Source organism: Cherax quadricarinatus, chromosome 88, assembly GCF_038502225.1.
Source record: "Cherax quadricarinatus isolate ZL_2023a chromosome 88, ASM3850222v1, whole genome shotgun sequence".
NCBI lineage: Eukaryota > Metazoa > Arthropoda > Malacostraca > Decapoda > Parastacidae > Cherax > Cherax quadricarinatus.
This window is the reverse complement of record NC_091379.1, coordinates 17,638,692-17,662,107: the sequence shown is the minus strand read 5'-3', so window position 1 is coordinate 17,662,107 and position 23,416 is coordinate 17,638,692. Positions and strand designations below refer to the sequence as shown.

General features: G+C 40.9%; 1 protein-coding gene across 1 annotated transcript in view; it reads left to right on the top strand.

Moving 5' to 3' along the window:
- Window positions 1–23,416, top strand: part of LOC128698669 (restin homolog) — a 165,905-nt gene that overhangs the window by 126,770 nt on the left and 15,719 nt on the right. The window contains exons 12-13 of the mRNA XM_070104034.1: window positions 10,171–10,427; window positions 15,377–15,525. Coding sequence (XP_069960135.1) covers window positions 10,171–10,427; window positions 15,377–15,525 — 406 coding nt within the window. The remainder of the gene's footprint in view (window positions 1–10,170; window positions 10,428–15,376; window positions 15,526–23,416) is intronic.

Sequence of the window (23,416 nt, the reverse complement as noted above, 5' to 3'; positions counted from 1 at the left end):
CTGCACATCAGCTGTTATTTTTTTTTTCCTTCAAACCAGCCATATCCCACTGAAGCAGGGTGACCTATAAAGAGAAACTGGTTTCTTTTTTAACTTTAGTAATGTATACAGGAGAAGGGATTGCTAGCCCCTTGCTCCCGGCATGTTAGTTGCCTTTTATGACACGCATGGGTTACTGAGGAAGAATTCTGTTCCACTTCCCCGTGGAGATAAGGGGAAATAAGAACTAGCAAGAAAATAGAAGGAAAACCCAGAGGAGTGTGTGTATATTTGCTTGTACAAGCATGTGTAGTATGATAAGTGTAAGTAGAAGTAGCAAAACATACCTTAAACCTTGCATGTGAGACAGAAAAAAGATGCCATAAATCCCACCATCGTGTAAAACAATTACAGGCTTCTGTTTACACTCATTTGGCAGTATGGTAGTACCTCCTTGGGTGGTTGCTGTCTTCAAACCTACTACTACCTTCATTTGCATTTGTACTGTATTTTTCTTGCTTCCAAATGTTGTAACAAAAAATATTGACATTGTTTTCGTAAGAGAATGAAATGTTCAATGTTTACTTGATAAGAGTTTTCACGTTGTGAGCCATCTTGTAGGATACATTAATCTCACATCTTAGGGGATTGGTGTTTTTTTTCCTCCACCTTCTCTTCTAGTAGCAAACAGGTTGTGCAACTGCCAGGAAGATATTGTACCTTATTCCAAGTTTATTATATTTTCATGATAAAGTGGAGTTAAGCCAAAAATCATGCTAGATTTAAACTAGGATAACTCATTTATAATCACTTATATATTTCCATGTTTTGAAGAGTAGTGCTTCTTGAAGTACTTGTAATATAATACATTATAGTCAGTGTGACTTGTTTCTTTAAATTTTGCACTTAGAAATAATTTTAAGAAGTATGCATTAAACAGTGTTAGAAGTCCAAAGCAGATAAAAAGCAATAATTTATACCGTAAATTGTGGTTATCAGTGGGAGGGAGAATTGCTGGTGTATTATGTAGGGGTCACTAGGAATTTGGGGAGACAGGTAGTGAAAAGTTGATGGGGAAGGGATTAAGTGCGAGCAGTTTTTTAATTCAATTGTAATCGGTAAAGTGGGTTTACAGAATTGTTTACTGCCGGTGTTTGAGCAGCTGTAGGTTGGGATTTGAACTTTGAAGGGATAGATCTGCCTTTGTTTGGCTCTATTGTTAATATATACAGGTCGACCGTCACAAATCCGGCATCACCGGGACCTGTAGGGTGCCAGATTAGTGACTTTGCCAGATTACCGAATTTACGCCCTATTTTTGGCCCATTCCATTTTTCCAGTCTACCAAACTCGTAGCTATTTTGCTAGTATTCTTTCTCTAGTGCTGTTTAAATTCAGCAAGGTTTATACAAGCGTTGCACTGAACCTTCACCTCAGTGCAACTGTTGCAAGAACAGATCTTGCAAGGGTTCTTGCGACTGTATTTGTGTATACCTGAATGAACTTACTTGTTTACTTCTATTCTGTTGACTGAGTAGAAGAAACCACCCATTCACCTGTTTCAACTACCCAATAAAGTGGTCAGAAATTGGCAATTTGGCCAATTTCATACAAATTTCTAGACGCCAGTTTCAAAATAGGGTCCAGAATAAACAGTGCAGACGTTCCTGGCACTAAAACATTTTCTCTGTTCATTTGTCACATCTCCAGGCCCTTCTTGTATTACTCTTGTTTTCCATTTTGAACTTTTATTCACACAGATTTACTGTTATGCAGTATACTGCATAACAGAAAATAATTATATAAATAATGTCAACCCATTCTTGACTGCATATTAGACTTGCCAGTTGGACATGTATTGGATGGTGACATCATTTGTTTACTCTTGAACATCGGCAAGTAATTGAACATTTCCGCTACTTTGAGCTCAATTTCAAGTTACTTTTCATTGTGAGACCAATCAAAATCATATCCATTTCCTTAACATATCTTCCATTCTATCAAATGAGATAAAAAAAAAACGAGAATAAACCATAAAAAGAAACATACGAAAATATACCACTATGGGGCGGCTAATGGCTGAGAAGTGAGCTCTGTTATTTATCGTCTGATTTCTTTCATTTTTGGTGTACATTAAGAAGCATCTTTCTATCATACATTGCCCAAGTTTCAATAAGATAGCCCAACAAACAGCTGAGAAAAAAAAAATATTTACCAAAAATCTTATATGACAAGTCCAAGCCATGTACTGGAAATAAGTCGCTTTGTCTGACTTTTTTGGGTTATCCTAGGTTCTCTACACATATGCTGCTATGCATGATAATCTATATAGAGAAAATAGCTTTTTTGTTTGTTTTATAGTGCATTACGAGCATATATCACAGCCCTGTGCTATACTCATTTTCTCTAATATAAGCCCCCAAGACAAGGATAGGAGAGTAGTACAGGTACCATCCGACTTACGACAAAGTTCGTTTCCGACAAATCGGTCCTAAGTCAAAATGGACATAAGTCGAACCTTACTACTGAATATCAACATCACATTTTTGTAATGACTTCATTTTATTGTTTTATTTTGGTATTTTACTTTTGACTTTACTTTTTATGCTGTTAGTACTGTATTTTTTACTGTAAGGTTTAGGATAAACACTGTGTACAACACAAACAGTTTTTTATTTCCCAGAAATTTGGCATAGAAAACATGGTCGTAAGTCGAATGGTCGTATGTCGAGCAGGTTGTAAGTCGGATGGTAGGTGTACTTTTATCCCACATCCTGTTCATACTTTCGTCAGACCGCTTGGTATTATGCCAAATATTCATTCTGGAGTATTTACCATGTTTTTATGCTATTTATATTGTTTATTATGTCATACTAGATCAATTGTGATAGGTAAATAGGTCATAATGTTGATATTAGTGTAATAATAAAGCTATTTCCCTGCATCATGAGACTGAGCTCATGGCAATGTACAGTGGCTTCAAAGCCACCTTATCTTTTATGGACAATGTACTGTGTACAGGTCTCTCTCAGCATGAGTTTTTCACTTTCGTGGGCATCGAACATTCACGAATTCCCAGCCGCCCAATCACATTTAAAATGTCATTACATGTTTGGAATTGTGGCTGTGGCAGTTTGTTTGGAGATAGGACAAGATAGTCCTTCAATATGACACTGATATCAACTCCATGGCTTATTTATCTATCACAATTCTTCTAATATGACATAATAAACAATATTAATAACATCGAAACGTGACATATACTCTAGAATGAATAAAATACGTCATTAAGTATGTTACGAGTGTTGTTGGGTGTATAAGGGCTTGCTTGTTACATTGTTAATGCTTCACTTTATTGGTGGCTGGCGCTATAACCTTTATCGACTACTGCTGCCTTAGTATCGTACATATCATAGAATCACTGAAGGCGGCACATCCTTCCCTCTCTCTTCCTCCTCCACTTTGGTACTCTGCTACGAGTTCTTTCTTGAATTCTACAGTCTTCCTCGCCGCCTTTACCAAAGGGCTGGCACTAGTACAATATTGTACGATGTTTGTGTGTTTTATGACTCTTCATGGTTCAATAGGTTAAGGAAGCAGTATTGTTAGGCTAAGTAAATGCTATTATTATATTTCCCTACAATATATTGGGGCACCAAACATTCGCGATTTTTCAACGTTTGCGACGATCTTGATCCCCTAAACCTCGCGAATGTTGAGGGAGACCTGTACATGTATGTGCTTTACGCAACGAGAAATAGTGTTTTTATTTGTTGCGACCCTGGCTAGAGCTAAAAGTAAGCAGGTTATAACAATAAATGGAGAAAAAGAAATTGGAATGACTTAAGCAGCAAGTAGCACCACCAAACAGCAGTAGGTTATTGTGGTGACCCTAGAAATTTGAAATTATGCTAGCCAAAATTAGTGCCGAAAAACTGATGGAACTGGATGACTGATTGCCGGATTAGTGATAGCCGACCTGTATATCCTTTCTCTAACATGGGGAAGTGGAACAATTCTTCCTCTGCAAGCCATGTGTGTCATAAGAGGCAACTAAAATGCCAGGAGCAAAGGGCTAGTAACCCCTTCTCCTGTATACATTATTAAATTTAAAAAGAGGAACATTCATTTTTCATTTTAGGTCTTCCTGCTTCAGCGGGATATAGCCGGTTTGTTAAAAAAAATATATTTAATTTTTTTCTTCCTTTTAAATTTATTGTTTCTTTGCCACAATCTCCATGTCTGGTATTACTGTTTTGAAAGACCAGCTTTGAGATTCAAATTTGTAAAGGTAGAAAGTTGAAAGTGAACATAGAAAAGAGTAAGGCGATGAGGGTATCAAATCATTTAGATAAAGAAAAATTGGATATCAAATTGGAGAATAGTAATATGTTTTCAGATATTTGGGAGTTGACGTGTCAGCGGATGGATTTATGAAGGATGAGGTTAATGGTAGAATTGATGAAGGAAAAAAAGGTAAATGGTGCGTTGAGGTACATGTGGAGACAAAAAATATTATACTATGGAGGCAAAGAAGGGAATGTATGAAAGTATAGCGGTACCAACACTTGTATGGGTGTGAAACTTGGGTTGTAAATGCTGCAGCGAGGAGACGGTTGGAGGCAGTGGAGATGTCCTGTCTAAGGACAATGTGTGGTGTAAATATTGTGCAGAAAATTCGGAGTGTGGAAATTAGGAGAAGGTGTGATAATAAAAATATTAGTCAGAGGGCTGAAGAGGGGTTGTTAAGGTGGTTTGGTCATTTACAGATAATGGATCAAAGTAGAATGACATGGAGAGCGTATAAATCTGTAGGGGAAGGAAGGTGGATTAGGGGTCGTCCTTGAAAAGGTTGAAGGGAGAGGGTAAAGGAGGTTTTGTGGGTGAAGGTTTGGACTTCCAGCAAGCGTGCATGAGCGTGTTAGATAGGAGTGAATGGAGACAAATGGTATTTGGGACCTGATGAGCTGTTGGAGTGTGAGCAGGGTAATATTTAGTGAAGGGATTCAGGGAAACCAGATATTTTTATATAGCCGGACTTGAGTCCTGGAAATGGGAAGTACAATGCCTGCACTTTAAAGGAGGGGTTTGGGATATTGGCAGTTTGGAGGGATATGTTGTGTATCTTTATACGTATATGCTTCTGAACTGTTGTATTCTGAGCACCTCTGCAAAAAGTGATTGTGTGAGTGAGGTGACTGCCAACTTGTTAAAAAAGAAAAAAAAAAAATCCAGCTCTGACAGTTTTGTACTTCATCATATTGGCTAATGTTTCCCTGAGTGCTTATTACAATGATTCTTTGCCCGAGTTAAGTTGGTGTCCATGGCTTAAACTGCTGCATCTTTATAGATGTTTTTACCTTTTGGGGATTGAGACCCCTTATCGCATGCTTGCGAGAAGGATTTAAAAAAAATAAAATAATGCAATGACAATCTTTTTCTGAAGGTAATGTAACCAAAAGCATGAAGTTTGATGGAAAACTAAGGGAATTACGCCCTCGCGAAGTTAGATGTCTTGGTGATATTTATGCATTGGCGATTTTGCTCACTTTGACCCTATTTTGGGCACATTGCATTGTTCCAGTTGACCAAATTCATAACTGTTTAGCTAGAACTCTTCTTATTCTGTGGAGTGAGGACAAGAAACTGCCCATTTACCTTTTTCAACTACCCAGTAAAGTGATGAGAAATTACTCTTTTGGCCAATTTCCTCCAAAATTCAAGAAAGGCCAATTTCAAAATAGGGGCCAGGTAAAATATCATTTTCTATGTTCATTAGTCACATTTCCAGGCCCCTCTTATATTGCACTTGCTTTTTATTTTGAATTTTTATTCACAAAAAAAATAGATTTACTGTTTTTCAAATTACTGCATAATGGTAATAACTGTATAAATAATGTTGGGGCATTTGTGAGTATACATATTAGACTGGCCAGTTGGCGCTTATTGGACATGTGACATGATTTGTTTACTCCTGAACATCGGCAGAATCAAACATTTTGGCTATTTTTAGCTTGTAAACCATTCAGAATCATCTCTATTTCTAACCACCAAAACCATACGATAATACAAAGCAAATTTGCTGTTTTTCACCAAATGGTCAGTTTTTTTTCTCCTCATTATGCACCGTGTGCTGCCAGATTTTTTTTTAATATTGTGCACACTGATCATGCAGACACATTGTCATGTAACCCTGCCGACTTTCTCCCGCAAAATTGGAAGCCACTGGTATTTTAACTTAGTATTATGGGACCAAGCCTGGAAAGGTTAAATGTGTATGTAGTTTAGGCTCATGTTATGGTATGAAGAAGGGAAGAGGGTGAGGTTATTTTCCAGTAAAATAGAAATGTGATGTCACCCAAGTTTAGCATATAGATGGGGGTTGTAAAAGTATACACTGGGGTTTTTGAGAAGTGTGTGATTGTATCAAATTCATTTTCTTTCAATGTGGTTGCAGTCACACTTGCTCTTTGTTGATCACTTCTTTTGGGAATCTTAAAAAAACCTAAAAATGTTAATGGATAAAAGTGGGAGTATATGTAAAGGAAGGAAATGAAAAGTGAATACTGGAAAGTGTTACCTGGAGTTTACCTGGAGAGAGTTCCGGGGGTCAACGCCCCCGCGGCCCGGTCTGTGACCAGGCCTCCTGGTGGATCAGAGCCTGATCAACCAGGCTGTTGCTGCTGGCTGCACGCAAACCAACGTACGAGCCACAGCCCGGCTGGTCAGGAACCGACTTTAGGTGTTTGTCCAGTGCCAGCTTAAAGACTGCCAGGGGTCTGTTGGTAATCCCCCTTATGTATGCTGGGAGGCAGTTGAACAGTCTCGGGCCCCTGACACTTATTGTATGGTCTCTTAACGTGCTAGTGACACCCCTGCTTTTCATTGGGGGGATGTTGCATCGTCTGCCAAGTCTTTTGCTTTCTTAGTGAGTGATTTTCGTGTGCAAGTTCGGTACTAGTCCCTCTAGGATTTTCCAGGTGTATATAATCATGTATCTCTCCCGCCTGCGTTCCAGGGAATACAGTTTTAGGAACCTCAAGCACTCCCAGTAATTGAGGTGTTTTATCTCAGTTATGCGTGCTGTGAAGGTTCTCTGTACATTTTCTAGGTCAGCAATTTCACCTGCCTTGAAAGGTGATGTTAGTGTGCAGCAATATTCCAGCCTAGATAGAACAAGTGACCTGAAGAGTGTCATCATGGGCTTGGCATCCCTAGTTTTGAAGGTTCTCATTATCCATCCTGTCATTTTTCTAGCAGATGCGATTGATGCAATGTTATGGTCCTTGAAGGTGAGATCCTCTGACATGATCACTCCCAGTTGGTAAGAGTAACAAAATATCTAGGCAGAGAGATTGGTTATATAGAGGAGGGGAGGGGTTATGGACGAAGTGAGTGTCTGGATGTTTGGGAGTGGATTTGTTGGCAGATGCATCTTTGAAAGATGTGGTGAACCATAGAGTAGATGGGGGGTGGATGTGGTGGGTGGTGCATTTAGGAATCTGTGAAGACAAAGAATCCTATTGATGGATGAAAGATGGGCAACGTACCAGAGTATAGTGGTACCAATACTATTAAATGTATGTCAAACATAGGCTTCAACCTTTAGCCCTTTCACCTTGTACACAGATCTGTCATTGATGAGAGTGTTTCTCACCTAGATTGTGTTTTAAGCTCAGCTTCTCAGATGTGCTGTGAGCAGGAAACTTTAGCCTAGACATGGGAGAATGGGTCTGTGCTGTGAGTGCAAATAGTATGAAAATAAACCTGCCAAACATAATGTATAATAGGAAAAACAAATCTTTGACGTTGCGTTGAGTTGAAAATAGTGACTTTAAAGTGTTTTCTAGGGTGGTTTGTGGTTTTATTGGCCGTTTTCTGTTTTCTAGAATGGAAGACGTACTATTATTTTTTCAACATCGGCTGTCTCTGAAAGAGACAGGATTACTCAAAAATGAACACACTTCATCACCACTGTCTTGTCAGAGGCATGCTAATACTACAGTTCAAAACTGCAAATATCCTTACCTCTTCTTCAGAGTTCAGGCACTGTACTTCCCACCTCTTGGACTCAAATTTGGCTAACTGGTTTCCTCGAGTCCCTTCGTAAATATTAAATTGCTCACACTCCAACAGCCCATTGTCATAAAAACCACTTGGCGTCATTTACTTCTAATGCACTTGCTAGATGTCTAAGCCCCATGCATACAAAACCTTCTTTACCCCTTTGCTCCATTTCTTAGGATGACCCCTCCCCTATCTCACCTTCCTTCCACTATGGATTTACATGCCCTCCAAGTCATCTTATTTTATTCCAACTACTCTGAATGTTCCAATCACAACAACAACTTCTCATCTACCATCAGTAAGGCCATGTGTCGACTCCTTTGTACTACCCCTCTAGTTGATCCTGTGGATTGGGATTACTGTAGCTTGAAAGAGGTTGTATCAGTGATGATATTTAGATGAAGTGTTGGTAATTATTGAGGAACAGGATTTGGAAGACAGCAGAGGTCAGTGGATAGAAAATGACCAGTATAATCTGAAGTTTGCCATCTTCGATATTGTGGCATCTTGGAAGAAACTGAGACATCACAAGCTAATGATTGGAAAAAAAGCTGTTAATGTTGATATTGACTTCGACTTTGAGGGGTTTAAGGCCATCAAACAGTTGAGGGAGGCGGGATAAACAAGCATTATGGAGGAAGATGTGCTTGAATGATGGGAAGAAAATGGAGATTTTGGTAACCAGATGTGTTGCACCAGTTTTAGACAAAGGTATTGATACCCTCAGATGAAGAGGCTAGTGTGGAGACAGGTAATCAGTAGTACAAAATGCACTTTATCGTTGCATACGCTGACTTCGCAGACAAGAAGTGTAGACCTATTATCAAAACTTTTGTAGCATCAGTTTGCCAAACAAATTAGTTGGATTCATTCTTTAAGCGTGTTCCTCATTCTCTCAAACCATCTGCCAGTAAGCCTGAGTCATCTGTCACAGCCATATATATTTACTGAACCATCTATATCTCCTTCACCATATACCTGTCTCCCACACAATTACAATGTTACTGTTGGAGCTTTACAGCTCCACTGATTTAGAATAAGTTATTCTGGGTCACCACTAGACCACATGGTAATACTGTACTGTATTGTACATCTGTAAGCTCTTGTATCCACTGGAAAGGTAAGAAAAATTACTGTGCTAACCTCTGTTGTATTATACTGTGCTGTATTTTTTTTTTTTTTCAAATACATTTACTGGTAATAGTGTATTGTTTATTCTTAATATGTCTTAGTCTATCAATTAAGCAGACAACATCCACATAATTGTAATGGTCAATATAATGTAAGTTTTGGTAATCTGAAGACCCTTCTACCATATTAATTTGTATTATAGGACATTTACTGTACTATCAGCATTCCTTGGGTGCTGTATGATCCCTATGGGTTTAACACTCACTCATAATTGTAATCATAATCTTGCTCTTATATAATGTTTGCAAGGCCTGAGGCTCCATTTCTTAATCATGTTGGTGCTCTGTGAGTAGCACTTTCTAGACGTTTAAAACATTTTTTTTTTTCTCAACACATTGCTTGTTTTATTAGAGATCCTGGTTAGGGCTTTCTTCATGTTTTTATAAAATCTATTGATACGTATTCGCTATTGTTCAGTATGGTATTTCACTTGTCTTTGTTAATGAATTGCTTGAATACTATTTCAACTCGGTATTCAGGCTGAAAGTCTGACATTTAAATGGATAGAGGATAGTTCCTCCACTACTACTAACCCTTAATGATCCTTAAGGGTTTAGTGCTCCTCATATTTGCAATTAAGTATTCTTTCCTAGCCATCTTCTGCTGGGTACCTAGTTTTTCTGTTTTGAACATGCTTCCTGCATGTTGAAACATTTGGGTTGTGCTTTCTGAAGTGTTTCCTGATCTTCACCCATCACTTGATCATCAGGATTATTATTGGTCTGCATTGGTGACCAATGGCATTTTTTTTTTTTAACCATATCACTATATTGTAGAGGACTCCATTCTTGATATTCTCCTCTGGGAGAATCTTCTCTAATTATGGCAGTCGAGCATTGTCACTACCACAGTTGCTTCTCTGGAGATTGTTATCTTTGTTTTATTCAGAGAATCGGTACAGTTTTTAAATCTACATAACTTTTTTCTGTGTAGGGTTAATCGCATAGAAAGTGACTTGGATGATTTGGGTGTGAAGTATTCCGAAGCTCTTCTAGATCATGAGGCTACGCGTCGAGTTCTCACCCAGACCTCGGAGCAACTTGAGAAAGAAAATCTACTGAGATTAGCATCAGAAGCAGATGTGCAAAGCTTGAAGGAAGAGTTAGCAAAATATCAAGAGGAGAATAAGACGATGGAATCCAACCTCAAGGATTTAGTTCAAAAATATACAAACTTAGAAGATGCTTTGGGTAAGCAGTGTTTTATTTTTGAAACTGTGAGGTTGTGTAAATTTACCATAATGCAGTTGGACACAGTTTATACCATGCTCTTAAGTTTAATATAACATTATCTTCAATTTTATTTTCAATTTATTTTTTTTTCTACTCATTTCTTGAATAATTTTCTCGTATACCTAATTTCAAATTTCAGGCCAGTGGGAAAATTGGTGAAGTTCCTTTATACCCTTGTAATTATCTACAGTGAGACTGTATTGCTACATCCTTATGCTGTATTCTATTCTTGGTCTTGCTGTAAGACAGTTTAACCCCGTAATTGTCCAAACATAGATCTACGTTCTCTTGCCCAGTGCTCCAAATATTTTGGAGAAAAAATCAAATTAAACAGGGCAGTTTTGTGTGTAAATGACTGAAAAAAAAAATCAGGATTAGTACTTACTGAGATATAAAACTGCAAAGCTGGCACGGGATGCTCACCTGATGGCAACATGGAGACCTGACGCTTGCAGAAGTGTTGCTGATATACCTTTTCTCATTCTTTATTTTTTTATTTTTTTTTTTATCACACTGGCCGATTCCCACCAAGGCAGGGTGGCCCGAAAAAGAAGCTTTCACTATCATTCACTAATTTATGTAATTTTTATGTTCTGATACTTACAATTTGTAGTAATTTATGTGATTTCATAGCCAGTGTTTGTTCTGACACTAATATTAGGTACTGAAATAGTACACAATTAGTCACAAACACACTGACAGGTAAACATTTTCACCTGCCCTGGTCATATACACTTGTCTAGAAATATATACAAAGTATTTATAGGTTGCAGCAGTGTGGTAGACATGCTGGAGTATATGTGAAACTCCATGAAGCATGGTGTAAAATGTGTCACTCCACTGCTGCACTGTCAGCAGTTTACCTGGAGTTTAACTCTCTCCAGGTAAACTCCAGGTAAACTGCTGACAGTGCAGCAGTGGAGTGAAACTTGATCGTGCACCGCCTTGGCTATTTGTTTTCACTGTTACATATACACATGTCTGTCTAGCTCTCTCTGCTTATCTCTCTTTGTCTGAGAGAGCAAGAGAGAGAGAGAGCAAGAGAGAGCGAGCAAGAGAGAGAGAGAGAGAAAGAGAAAGAGCGAGAGAGAGAGAGAGAGCAAGAGAGAGAGAAAGAGAGCGAGAGAGAGAGCAAGAGAGAGAGAGAGAGAGCAAGAGAGAGAGAGAGAGCAAGAGAGAGAGAGAGAGAGCAAGAGAGAGAGAGCAAGAGAGAGAGAGAGCAAGAGAGAGAGAGAGCAAGAGAGAGACAGAGCAAGAGAGAGAGACAAGAGAGAGAGAGAGAGCAAGAGAGAGAGAGCAAGAGAGAGAGAGAGAAGAGCAGAGAGAGAGAGCAAGAGAGCAAGAGAGAAGAGAGAGAGAGAGAAGAGAGAGCAAGAGAGCAAGAGAGAGCGGAGAGAGAGATGCAGAGAGAGGAGCAGAGAGCGAGCGAGAGAGCAGCAGAGAGCGAGCAGAGAGCAGAGAGAGAGAGCGAGAGAGAGAGTGCGAAAGAGAGAGAGCAGCAGAGAAAGAGCGGAGAGAGAGAGCGAGAAAGAGCGCGAGAGAGAGCGAGAAAGCGAGAGGCGCGAGAGCGAGCGCAGAGCAGAGAGAGCAGAAGCGAAAGAGAGAGCGAGAGAGAGCAGAGAGAGACGAGAGAGAGAGAGCAGAGAGAGAAGAGAGCGAGAGAAAGAGAGAGAGAGCAGAGAGAGAGCGAGAGAGAGAGAGCAGAGAGAGAGAGCCGAGAGAGCGAGAGAGAGAGCGCAGAGAGGAGCGAGAGAGAGCCGAGAGAGTTTGAGAGAGAGCGAGAGAGAGAGACGAGAGAGAGAGCGAGAGAGACAGAGAGAGAGAGCGGAGAGAGAGAGAGCAGAGAGAGAGCAGAGAGAGCAGAGAGAGCGAGAGAGCGAGAGAGAGACGAGAGAGAGAGCGAAGAGCAGCGAGAGGCGAGAGAGAGAGAGCAGAGAGAGAGCAGAGAGAGAGAGCGAGAGAGAGAGAGAAGAGAGAGAGAGCAGAGAGAGAGAGCGAGAGAGAGAGAGACAGAGAGAGAGAGAGAGAGAGACGAGAGAGAGGAGCGAGAGAGAGAGAGCGAGAGAGAGAGAGGCGAGAGAGACGAGAGAGAGAGCGCAGAGAGAGAGAGAGAGAGAGCAGAGAGAGAGCGAGAGAGAGAGAGCGAGAGAGGAGAGCGAGAGAGAGAGAGCAGAGAGAGAGGAGCGAGAGAGAGAGAGCGAAGAGAGAGCGAGAGAGAGCGACAGAGAGAGAGCGAGCAGAGACAGAGCTAGCGAGAGAGAGAGGGAGAGAGAGCAGAGAGAGAGGCGAGAGAGAGAGAGAGAGAGAGAGAGCGAGAGAGAGAGCGAGAGAGAGAGAGAGAGCAGAGAGAGAGGCAGAGAGAGAGCAGAGAGAGAGAGCGAGAGAGAGAGAGGAGAGAGAGCGAGAGAGAGAGCGAGAGAGAGAGGAGAAGCAGAGAGAGAGAGACGAGAGAGAGAGAGCAGAGAGACAGAGAGAGCGAGAGAGAGAGACGAGAGAGAGAGCGAGAGAGAGAGCGAGAGAGAGAGAGCAGAGAGAGAGCAGAGAGAGAGCGAGAGAGAGAGAGCGAGAGAGAGACGAGAAAGAGAGAGCAGAAGAGACAGGAGAGAGCTGAAGAAAGCGAGAGAGCAGAGAAGAGCAGGAGAGAGAGCGAGAGAGAAGCGAGACAGAGAGCAAGAGAGAGCGAGAGAGAGAGCGAGAGCAGAGCAGAGACAGAGAGAGCGAGAAGAGGAGCAGAGAGAGAGCGAGAGAGAGAGAGCCGGTGAGAGAGAGCAGAGAGAGAGGAGAGAGAGAGCAGAGAGAGAGACAGACAGAAAGCAGAGAGAGAGAGCAGAGAGAGAGAGCGCAGAGAAGAGAGCCGGAGAGAGAGAGCGAGAGAGAGAGCCTGAGAGAGAGAGACGGAGAGAGAGAGCAGAGAGAGAGGACAGAGAGAGCGAGAGAGAGAGCAGAGAGAGCGAGGCGAGAGAGAAGAGCGAGAGAGAGCGAAGCGAGCGAACGGAGAGAGAAAGAGAGAGCGAGCGAGAGAGCGAGAGAGAGAGCGAGAGAGCAAAAGAGAAAGAGAGAGAGAGAGAGCAGAAGACAAAAAGAGAGAGAGAGAGAGCGAAGAGAGAGAGAGAGAGCGGAGAGAGAGAGAGAGAAGCAGAGGCAGAGAGAGAGGGAGCGAGAGAGAGAGCGAAGAGAGAGCGAGAGAGAGAGCGAGAGAGAGCAGAGAGAAGATAGCAGAGAGAGAGAACAGAGAGAGCGAGATAGAGGAGACAGAGAGTAGAGAGCGAGAGAGCGAGAGAGAGAGCAAGAGAGAGAGACAAGAGAGAGAGAGCAAGAGAGAGAGATGCAGATAGACGAGGAGAGCGAGAGAGCTGAGAGCGAGAGCGAGAGACAAGAGAGAGCAAGAGAGAGAGAGCAAGAGAGAGAGGAGCAAGAGAGAGAGAGCAAGAGAGAGAGAGTGGGATAGAGCGAGATAGAGCGAGAGAGCGAGAGAGAGAGAGCAAGAGAGAGAGAGCAAGAGAGAGAGAGAGAGCAAGAGAGAGAGAAAGAGAGAGAGCAAGAGAGAGAGCGAGAGAGCAGAGCTTGAAAGCGAGAGAGAGAGAGCGGAAGAGAGAGAGAGAGCGAGAGAGAGAGAGCGAGAGAGAGAGAGTGAGAGAGAGAGCGAGAGAGAGAGCGAGAGAGAGAGAGAGAGAGCGAGAGAGAGAGCGAGAGAGAGAGCGAGAGAGCGAGCGAGAGAGCGAGAGAGAGCGAGAGAGCGAGAGAGAGCGAGAGAGAGCGAGAGAGAGAGAGAGAGAGCGAGAGAGAGCGAGAGAGAGAGCGAGAGAGAGAGAGCGAGAGAGAGAGAGAGCGAGCAAGAGAGAGCAAGCAAGCAAGAGAGAGAGCGAGCGAGCAAGAGAGAGAGAGAGAGCAAGAGCAAGAGCAAGCAAGCAAGCTGCCGCTCATGAACTGACAGGTAATACACATGATGCAGTCACGTCTGATTCCTGAACAAGTGAAAATGCATATTATTTTCCAGTCATGCTTATTATGCCTTATATCTAAAAGCACAGTACAGCACTTGGTCTGGATTTTTTGGGTTATCCTAGGTAATTTACAGTGTATAATAGTATTTGTGTACCTGTGAGACAGACAGAGGGGGGTAGACAGACGCACAGATACAGCCAGCCAAAGTCAGTCAGCCACCCTGCCGCCTGCAACACGTGACATACATGTTCCAGAATTGTTTCTCTTTACTTAGGGCATAGGGAAAATTATTGATGCCTCCTTCGACAGGAACACATTACTTGCATTTCAACATAGCATACCAGCCTCAAATCTCCTGTAATTATAACAGAACATAAGTCAGAGTTAATATTGATGGATCCTTCCATTCAGGTTACTTCAACATTTCAACGTGACGTGATCTTACCGCATTAGCTCTCTCTGCATCTATTGCCTCAAAGCTTCATACTCCACGTCTTGGGTGCAAAATTTACTGACCTAGCATCTAGCCATTGCATCTAGCAATTTCATTGCCACCTTTGGTTGTGGTCCTAAGCCAAAAGACAGTCTTTCTCATCTCAGAGGTGTCCTTAACTTAATTTGTCCTATTTGATATATTATTAGGCTAAGGGCTTATTTCTATCATAACTAGAATGTCTTAAATGGGAATTTTATGGGCAAACACTTGTTCTCATGAGTTCTAGTTGGCAAAATGAAGGGGCATCTCCTCATGCTTATATGGTATGATGGGCGACTTAACCCTCCCTTGTAATGTGGAAAATGGGTGAGGTCACAACCCCATTTGCTTTCTCTGTTGGAGGTGATTTCTCCACATCCTGGGTACTGTATGTGAAGATCTTAATTTGAAGGTTAGAGTATGTGCAGTCTAACATAGAAAGTTGATGCTGTGATAATATTTTACTTAATGTTGACATTGTTTTCAGCTTGTGAGGAGGCTGAGAACCGTGATCTTGAAGACAGACTGGAACGTGAGATGAAGCAGGCCCAGGAGGCTGCAGCAGCTGCTGAGGAACAACTCTCCACTTTACTAACATCAAATAATGGATTTTGTACACAGATAACACAGCTGAAGGTATGTTTTACACTTTCAGTAACATATGCAATTACACAATTTTTCTTAAAATAAATTTTGACTTGGAAGATCTTAAGAATTTTCAGAATGATTAACACTTTCGAATATTGGCTAAAGAATAGTTTTTTTAATTTTAGTATTTTCTTTCCTTGCAAACCTCTTCATTTTGGTAACTTCCTTTTTTTAAACATTCCGGCTGTCTCCCACCAAGGTGGTGCCCTGACTAAGAAGAAAACACTTTCACTGTTAATTTTTGTCTCGCCAGGAGGGCGCTGGCATCAAAATTCCAGTGAGACTCCTTCATAATGCAGGCACTGTACTTCCCACATCCTAACCAGTTTCTCTGAATTCTTTAATGTTACCTTGCTCTCATTCCAATCCAACAGCATATAGAATCATAACCACTTTTCTCTACCCCTGTCTAATGTGTTCACACAGGTGTGTTGGATGTCCAAGCCCCTTGTGCAAAAAACTTCCTTTACCCCTCTCTCCCCCATTTATTTAAATTTCTGTAAGTTGTGTGAGGATATAGGGAAAAATGGTTATAGCTGTTCTTTACTGTACATTTTGCTTTGGTATAAATTATTAGCTAATGCCCTTCTTGCTGCATATTACTAAATTGATTGTTATTGTGAGTTTTCCTTGGAGATGGGCTAAGGTCCAACCTCTTTGTGCTGTTGTCCTTGAGAACAAGAATGCAGGGCTGTGTTTATGCACAAGCCTTTTTGTAGTCCTGAGAAATAAGGTAGCAGGTGCTAGGCTAAAGCTGCATTATTGGGTACTCTATACAACAGGAGTCTGAGTGACCTACAAGACCCAAGTGCTCAGTAATTGTTACAACAGCTGTGCGACTGCTTTCTGGGGGTTGTGTAGCAGTACATTTGAGAGTAAATGGGAAGCCAGCTGGGCCTTGTTAACCTTTGCACTGTTGAGACCACCTGTTCACATACTTGCTCTCAGTGTCGAGGAATTTAAAAAAAATTTTTTCTTATGAAATGGAGAATCTTTTTCCCAATGGTAATGACACCAAAAGTAAGAAATTTCATGGAAAACTTGCAGAATTATGCTCTCATGAAGTTAAGGGTCTCAGCAATATTTACACATTGGCGATTTTGTCCAATTGGAGCCCTATTTTTGACCAATTCCATTATTCCAGTTGCCCAAACTCATAGCTAATTCACTAGAACTCCTTTTGTTCTGTTGATTGAGTAAAAGACACTGCCCATTTACCAATTTCAACACCCAATAAAGTGATCAGAAATTGTTAATTTGGCCAGTTTCACACAATTCAGGGAAGGCCAATTTCAAAATAGGGTCCAAAATTAACAGTGCAAACATTCCTAGCACTAAAATAACATTCTCTGTTAAATAACAAAAAAGGCACAATACCGTGACTGTAACGATACACAAATAACCTCTCTTTTTATGTGAGGGTTATTTGTGTAACATTCTCTGCTCATTAGTAGTCTCCAGACCTTTATCTTATGCTTGCTTTCCATTTTGAATTTTTATTCGCAGAAAAATAGAAAATTTACTGTTATGCAGACTACTGCATTATTGTACAAATGGTATAACTAATGTCAGCGCATTTGTGAAAGCATGGTAGACAAACCAATTGACGTGTACGTATTGGACATGTGATGTGATTATACACAAATAACCCGCACATAAAAGAGAGGTTATTTGTGTATCGTTCCAGTCACGGTATTGTGCCTTTTTTGGTATTTAACAGAGAATGTTATTTTAGTGCTAGGAATGTTTGCACTGTTAATTCTGGACCCTATTTTGAAATTGTAGGAAAGAGGGAAATTATTTCCCAGTAAAAGTAGGCCTTAGACAAGGATGTGTGATGTCACCGTGGTTGTTTAATATATTTATAGATGGGGTTGTAAGAGAAGTAAATGCGAGGGTCTTGGCAAGAGGCGTGGAGTTAAAAGATAAAGAATCACACACAGTGGGAGTTGTCACAGCTGCTCTTTGCTGATGACACTGTGCTCTTGGGAGATTCTGAAGAGAAGTTGCAGAGATTGGTGGATGAATTTGGTAGGGTGTGCAAAAGAAGAAAATTAAAGGTGAATACAGGAAAGATTAAGGTTATGAGGATAACAAAAAGATTAGGTGATGAAAGATTGAATATCAGATTGGAGGGAGAGAGTATGGAGGAGGTGAATGTATTCAGATATTTGGGAGTGGACGTGTCAGCGGATGGGTCTATGAAAGATGAGGTGAATCATAGAATTGATGAGGGGAAAAGAGTGAGTGGTGCACTTAGGAGTCTGTGGAGACAAAGAACTTTGTCCTTGGAGGCAAAGAGGGGAATGTATGAGAGTATAGTTTTACCAACGCTCTTATATGGGTGTGAAGCATGGGTGATGAATGTTGCAGCGAGGAGAAGGCTGGAGGCAGTGGAGATGTCATGTCTGAGGGCAATGTGTGGTGTGAATATAATGCAGAGAATTCGTAGTTTGGAAGTTAGGAGGAGGTGCGGGATTACCAAAACTGTTGTCCAGAGGGCTGAGGAAGGGTTGTTGAGGTGGTTCGGACATGTAGAGAGAATGGAGCGAAACAGAATGACTTCAAGAGTGTATCAGTCTGTAGTGGAAGGAAGGCGGGGTAGGGGTCGGCCTAGGAAGGGTTGGAGGGAGGGGGTAAAGGAGGTTTTGTGTGCGAGGGGCTTGGACTTCCAGCAGGCATGCGTGAGCGTGTTTGATAGGAGTGAATGGAGACAAATGGTTTTTAATACTTGACGTGCTGTTGGAGTGTGAGCAAAGTAACATTTATGAAGGGGTTCAGGGAAACCGGCAGGCCAGACTCGAGTCCTGGAGATGGGAAGTACAGTGCCTGCACTCTGAAGGAGGGGTGTTAATGTTGCAGTTTAAAAACTGTAGTGTAAAGCACCCTTCTGGCAAGACAGTGATGGAGTGAATGATGGTGAAAGGTTTTCTTTTTCGGGCCACCCTGCCTTGGTGGGAATCGGCCAGTGTGATAATAAAAATAAAATAATAAAAGAGAAGCTTACGATGACGTTTCGGTCCAACTTGGACCATTGACAGTCACAATGGTCCAAGTCGGACCGAAACGTCGTCGTAAGCTTCTCTCTTTTATATTTATTTTTTATTTTTATTATCACACCGGCCGATTCCCACCAAGGCAGGGTGGCCCGAAAAAGAAAAACTTTCACCATCATTCACTCCATCACTGTCTTGCCAGAAGGGTGCTTTACACTACAGTTTTTAAACTGCAACATTAACACCCCTCCTTCAGAGTGCAGGCACTGTACTTCCCATCTCCAGGACTCGAGTCTGGCCTGCCGGTTTCCCTGAACCCCTTCATAAATGTTACTTTGCTCACACTCCAACAGCACGTCAAGTATTAAAAACCATTTGTCTCCATTCACTCCTATCAAACACGCTCACGCATGCCTGCTGGAAGTCCAAGCCCCTCGCACACAAAACCTCCTTTACCCCCTCCCTCCAACCCTTCCTAGGCCGACCCCTACCCCGCCTTCCTTCCACTACAGACTGATACACTCTTGAAGTCATTCTGTTTCGCTCCATTCTCTCTACATGTCCGAACCACCTCAACAACCCTTCCTCAGCCCTCTGGACAACAGTTTTGGTAATCCCGCACCTCCTCCTAACTTCCAAACTACGAATTCTCTGCATTATATTCACACCACACATTGCCCTCAGACATGACATCTCCACTGCCTCCAGCCTTCTCCTCGCTGCAACATTCATCACCCACGCTTCACACCCATATAAGAGCGTTGGTAAAACTATACTCTCATACATTCCCCTCTTTGCCTCCAAGGACAAAGTTCTTTGTCTCCACAGACTCCTAAGTGCACCACTCACTCTTTTTCCCTCATCAATTCTATGATTCACCTCATCTTTCATAGACCCATCCGCTGACACGTCCACTCCCAAATATCTGAATACGTTCACCTCCTCCATACTCTCTCCCTCCAATCTGATATTCAATCTTTCATCACCTAATCTTTTTGTTATCCTCATAACCTTACTCTTTCCTGTATTCACCTTTAATTTTCTTCTTTTGCACACCCTACTAAATTCATCCACCAATCTCTGCAACTTCTCTTCAGAATCTCCCAAGAGCACAGTGTCATCAGCAAAGAGCAGCTGTGACAACTCCCACTTTGTGTGTGATTCTTTATCTTTTAACTCCACGCCTCTTGCCAAGACCCTCGCATTTACTTCTTACAACCCCATCTATAAATATATTAAACAACCACGGTGACATCACACATCCTTGTCTAAGGCCTACTTTTACTGGGAAAAAATTTCCCTCTTTCCTACATACTCTAACTTGAGCCTCACTATCCTCGTAAAAACTCTTCACTGCTTTCAGTAACCTACCTCCTACACCATACACTTGCAACATCTGCCACATTGCCCCCCTATCCACCCTGTCATACGCCTTTTCCAAATCCATAAATGCCACAAAGACCTCTTTAGCCTTATCTAAATACTGTTCACTTATATGTTTCACTGTAAACACCTGGTCCACACACCCCCTACCTTTCCTAAAGCCTCCTTGTTCATCTGCTATCCTATTCTCTGTCTTACTCTTAATTCTTTCAATTATAACTCTACCATACACTTTACCAGGTACACTCAACAGACTTATCCCCCTATAATTTTTGCACTCTCTTTTATCCCCTTTGCCTTTATACAAAGGAACTATGCATGCTCTCTGCCAATCCCTAGGTACCTTACCCTCTTCCATACATTTATTAAATAATTGCACCAACCACTCCAAAACTATATCCCCACCTGCTTTTAACATTTCTATCTTTATCCCATCAATCCCGGCTGCCTTACCCCCTTTCATTTTACCTACTGCCTCACGAACTTCCCCCACACTCACAACTGGCTCTTCCTCACTCCTACAAGATGTTATTCCTCCTTGCCCTATACACGAAATCACAGCTTCTCTATCTTCATCAACATTTAACAATTCCTCAAAATATTCCTTCCATCTTCCCAATACCTCTAACTCTCCATTTAATAACTCTCCTCTCCTATTTTTAACTGACAAATCCATTTGTTCTCTAGGCTTTCTTAACTTGTTAATCTCACTCCAAAACTTTTTCTTATTTTCAACAAAATTTGTTGATAACATCTCACCCACTCTCTCATTTGCTCTCTTTTTACATTGCTTCACCACTCTCTTAACTTCTCTCTTTTTCTCCATATACTCTTCCCTCCTTGCATCACTTCTACTTTTATGTGCGGGTTATTTGTGTATCGTTCCAGTCACGGTATTGTGCCTTTTTTGTTATTGATGTGATTAGTTTGCTACTGAACATTGGCAAAAGTAAAAAAATTCTACTACTTTGAGCTCAGTTTCCAGGTACTTTTTGTCTGTAAACCATTCAAAATCATCTAGTTCTGTACTATATCTTCCATTCTACCAAACGAGACCAAGAAAACGAGAATAAACCATAAGTACTATACGACAATACACCACGAACTCACTGTTTTAAACAAAAAACCTGGTTGAATATTTTTTCTCTTGCATTGTATGCTGCAGGATTTTTTTTTTTTTATACTGCACACACTGACCACTCAGACCTATTCTCTCATATGTAGGCCTACCAGCTTTTTCCCGCAAGATTGGAAGCTGCTAGAATTTTAGCGTACTATTATGGGACTGACACTGGCTTGCAAGCCGTAATATTACAGGACTGACAGTGAAAGGGTTAAACAAGCAACAATCTGTGTAGGTGTTGGTCCTCTTTCCTCGCTGATTATCAACGAGCTGTTACTCTCTTCAACCATGGATAAACTACATTTGTAATACCGACAACTGCTTGCTTGTTGAATCTTTCTCTTCTCTACATTTTGGCCTTGGTTGCATATTTTTATAATTACTGGATTATTTGTAGTGTCCTCTGAAATTTTTTGGGATATGACTGTCGTTTTTAGGAATATTTAAAGGGGTTACTTTTATTTTTTATTCTCCAGAGTTTTGTCTTTATTTCATTAATAAAGCCTCATCCAGTTGGCTTGAAATTTTCACTTCCAGTGTACTGTAACTAGGACAGCTCAAGTGATGACTATATTAAATGTGCAGATACCCAGTGATCAATGTTAAACTGTATAAATCATTCCAAGATTCTTGGAATAAGATAGATAACTTTCAGAAACTTCTACATGGCTTCAAACATTGGATTGGTGCATCCTACTTACAGGAAGTGTGTGTGTGTGTGTGTGTGTGTAGGTGTGTGTGTAGGGTCGTATTTGTCAGTTTTAAGTGAAATAGTGCAAATTATCTTCCCCTCTGTCATGTTAAATATGCTTGAGTATATCTCCATTGAATGGCTTAAATATTTAATGGCTGATATATCTTATGGATAAGATAATACAAAATAAGTTTAGTTTGTGTATGTGCAAATTTGTCAATTCATTAACATAGTCAAACGTAACTTGTAATTGTTGGAATCCATGCATTAACTTAAATCCTATTTTCTTTAGGTTCAAATTTTAGGGTTGGTGAGTTTTCCTAAATACAAGCTTATACAGCCTCTCCTCACTTAACGACTGAGTTCTGTTCCTAAGACCACGTTGATAAACTAATTCGTTGCTAAACGAGGCGTAGACTATAATGATAGTGGGTTTATGTCAACTTGTCTTTGATATTGTTTTAATGCCACCTTTATATCATTTATAACATTTCTGGTATATTTTTAAATCTTTATACAGAAGTGTACTGTATACTGTAATAAACAGAATAGAGGAAATCGGCTGTAACATACATTGTTTAGGTATACATACTGGTCAGAGAGCCATTCGTGAGTCAGAGTTGTTGGTAAACGAGTACATCGCTGAATGAGGAGAGGCTGTAATTCTGGGGGTGGGGTGGGGGGGGAATGAGATCCTAAAATGGTTGAAGTTGGTGCATGTACGATTTCATGCCACATCGGTGTCCCAGTGGGGGCTACAAGCAAGGCATCTCCAAACTTCTATAGCTTCCTCAAAATGGCTGTGATCGGGAATGTTAGACCTACATACTAGGCTTGTCGGTGTGTGCTCCAACAAAAAATTCTTTTGCCACGCTGGCCATTGTGGGAAGAGTTTGCCTCAAGGTACCATACCAATATTCATGCTAGTTGTTTCCTGACTCCATGGTCTGTTGACCATTTGCTATTTGCCCATGCTGATTCTAGTACTGAAAGTGATGAGATGGCATTGTATGAATATGAAGATTGTGGTGGTGCCACTACAGATGCTATATCAAGTAAGGGAAATCCTGATGAGCTTCAATGTTCTACATAACACAACTTCCTTCTACTGAGAAGAAGAAATATGCTCAGATGTCATGTATGTTCTAACAGCACCAGAAAACAAGGAGATGCAAGGAGATAATGCATGTGTTAAAGCTTTGTAAACTTCACTGTGCATGGGACACTGCTTTGAGGAGTTTCATGAACTCTAGCAACTGTTGTTGGCATATTGAACAGTAAGTGTATAGTACATAAAATACACAACAAAAGTGGGAAAAAAATGTACTGAGAGTGAACAATTTGTCAGTAAAAATTTTGAAATGGTTATTAAACTCTAATTACCCTGTAAATATGGTCTTAAAATTTATATACCAATCACGTGTATATATTTTGAAAAAAAAAAAATATACACGTGTATATATAATTGTAAGTGTGCAGGTTGCAACCATTGTTACTATATAAGGATCACTTCCAGAAACTTGAAACAAATATTTCTTGGTAAGTTTAATCCAATTTTTTTCAACAAAATCAAAAATGGTTTTTTGGTAAAAAATTTTTTTTCAAAATATTTTGGCACTACAGTACAATTTAATTTTACCTCCAGTAGCAGTTTAATACACTGTTTATGTAATGTGTTGTCCT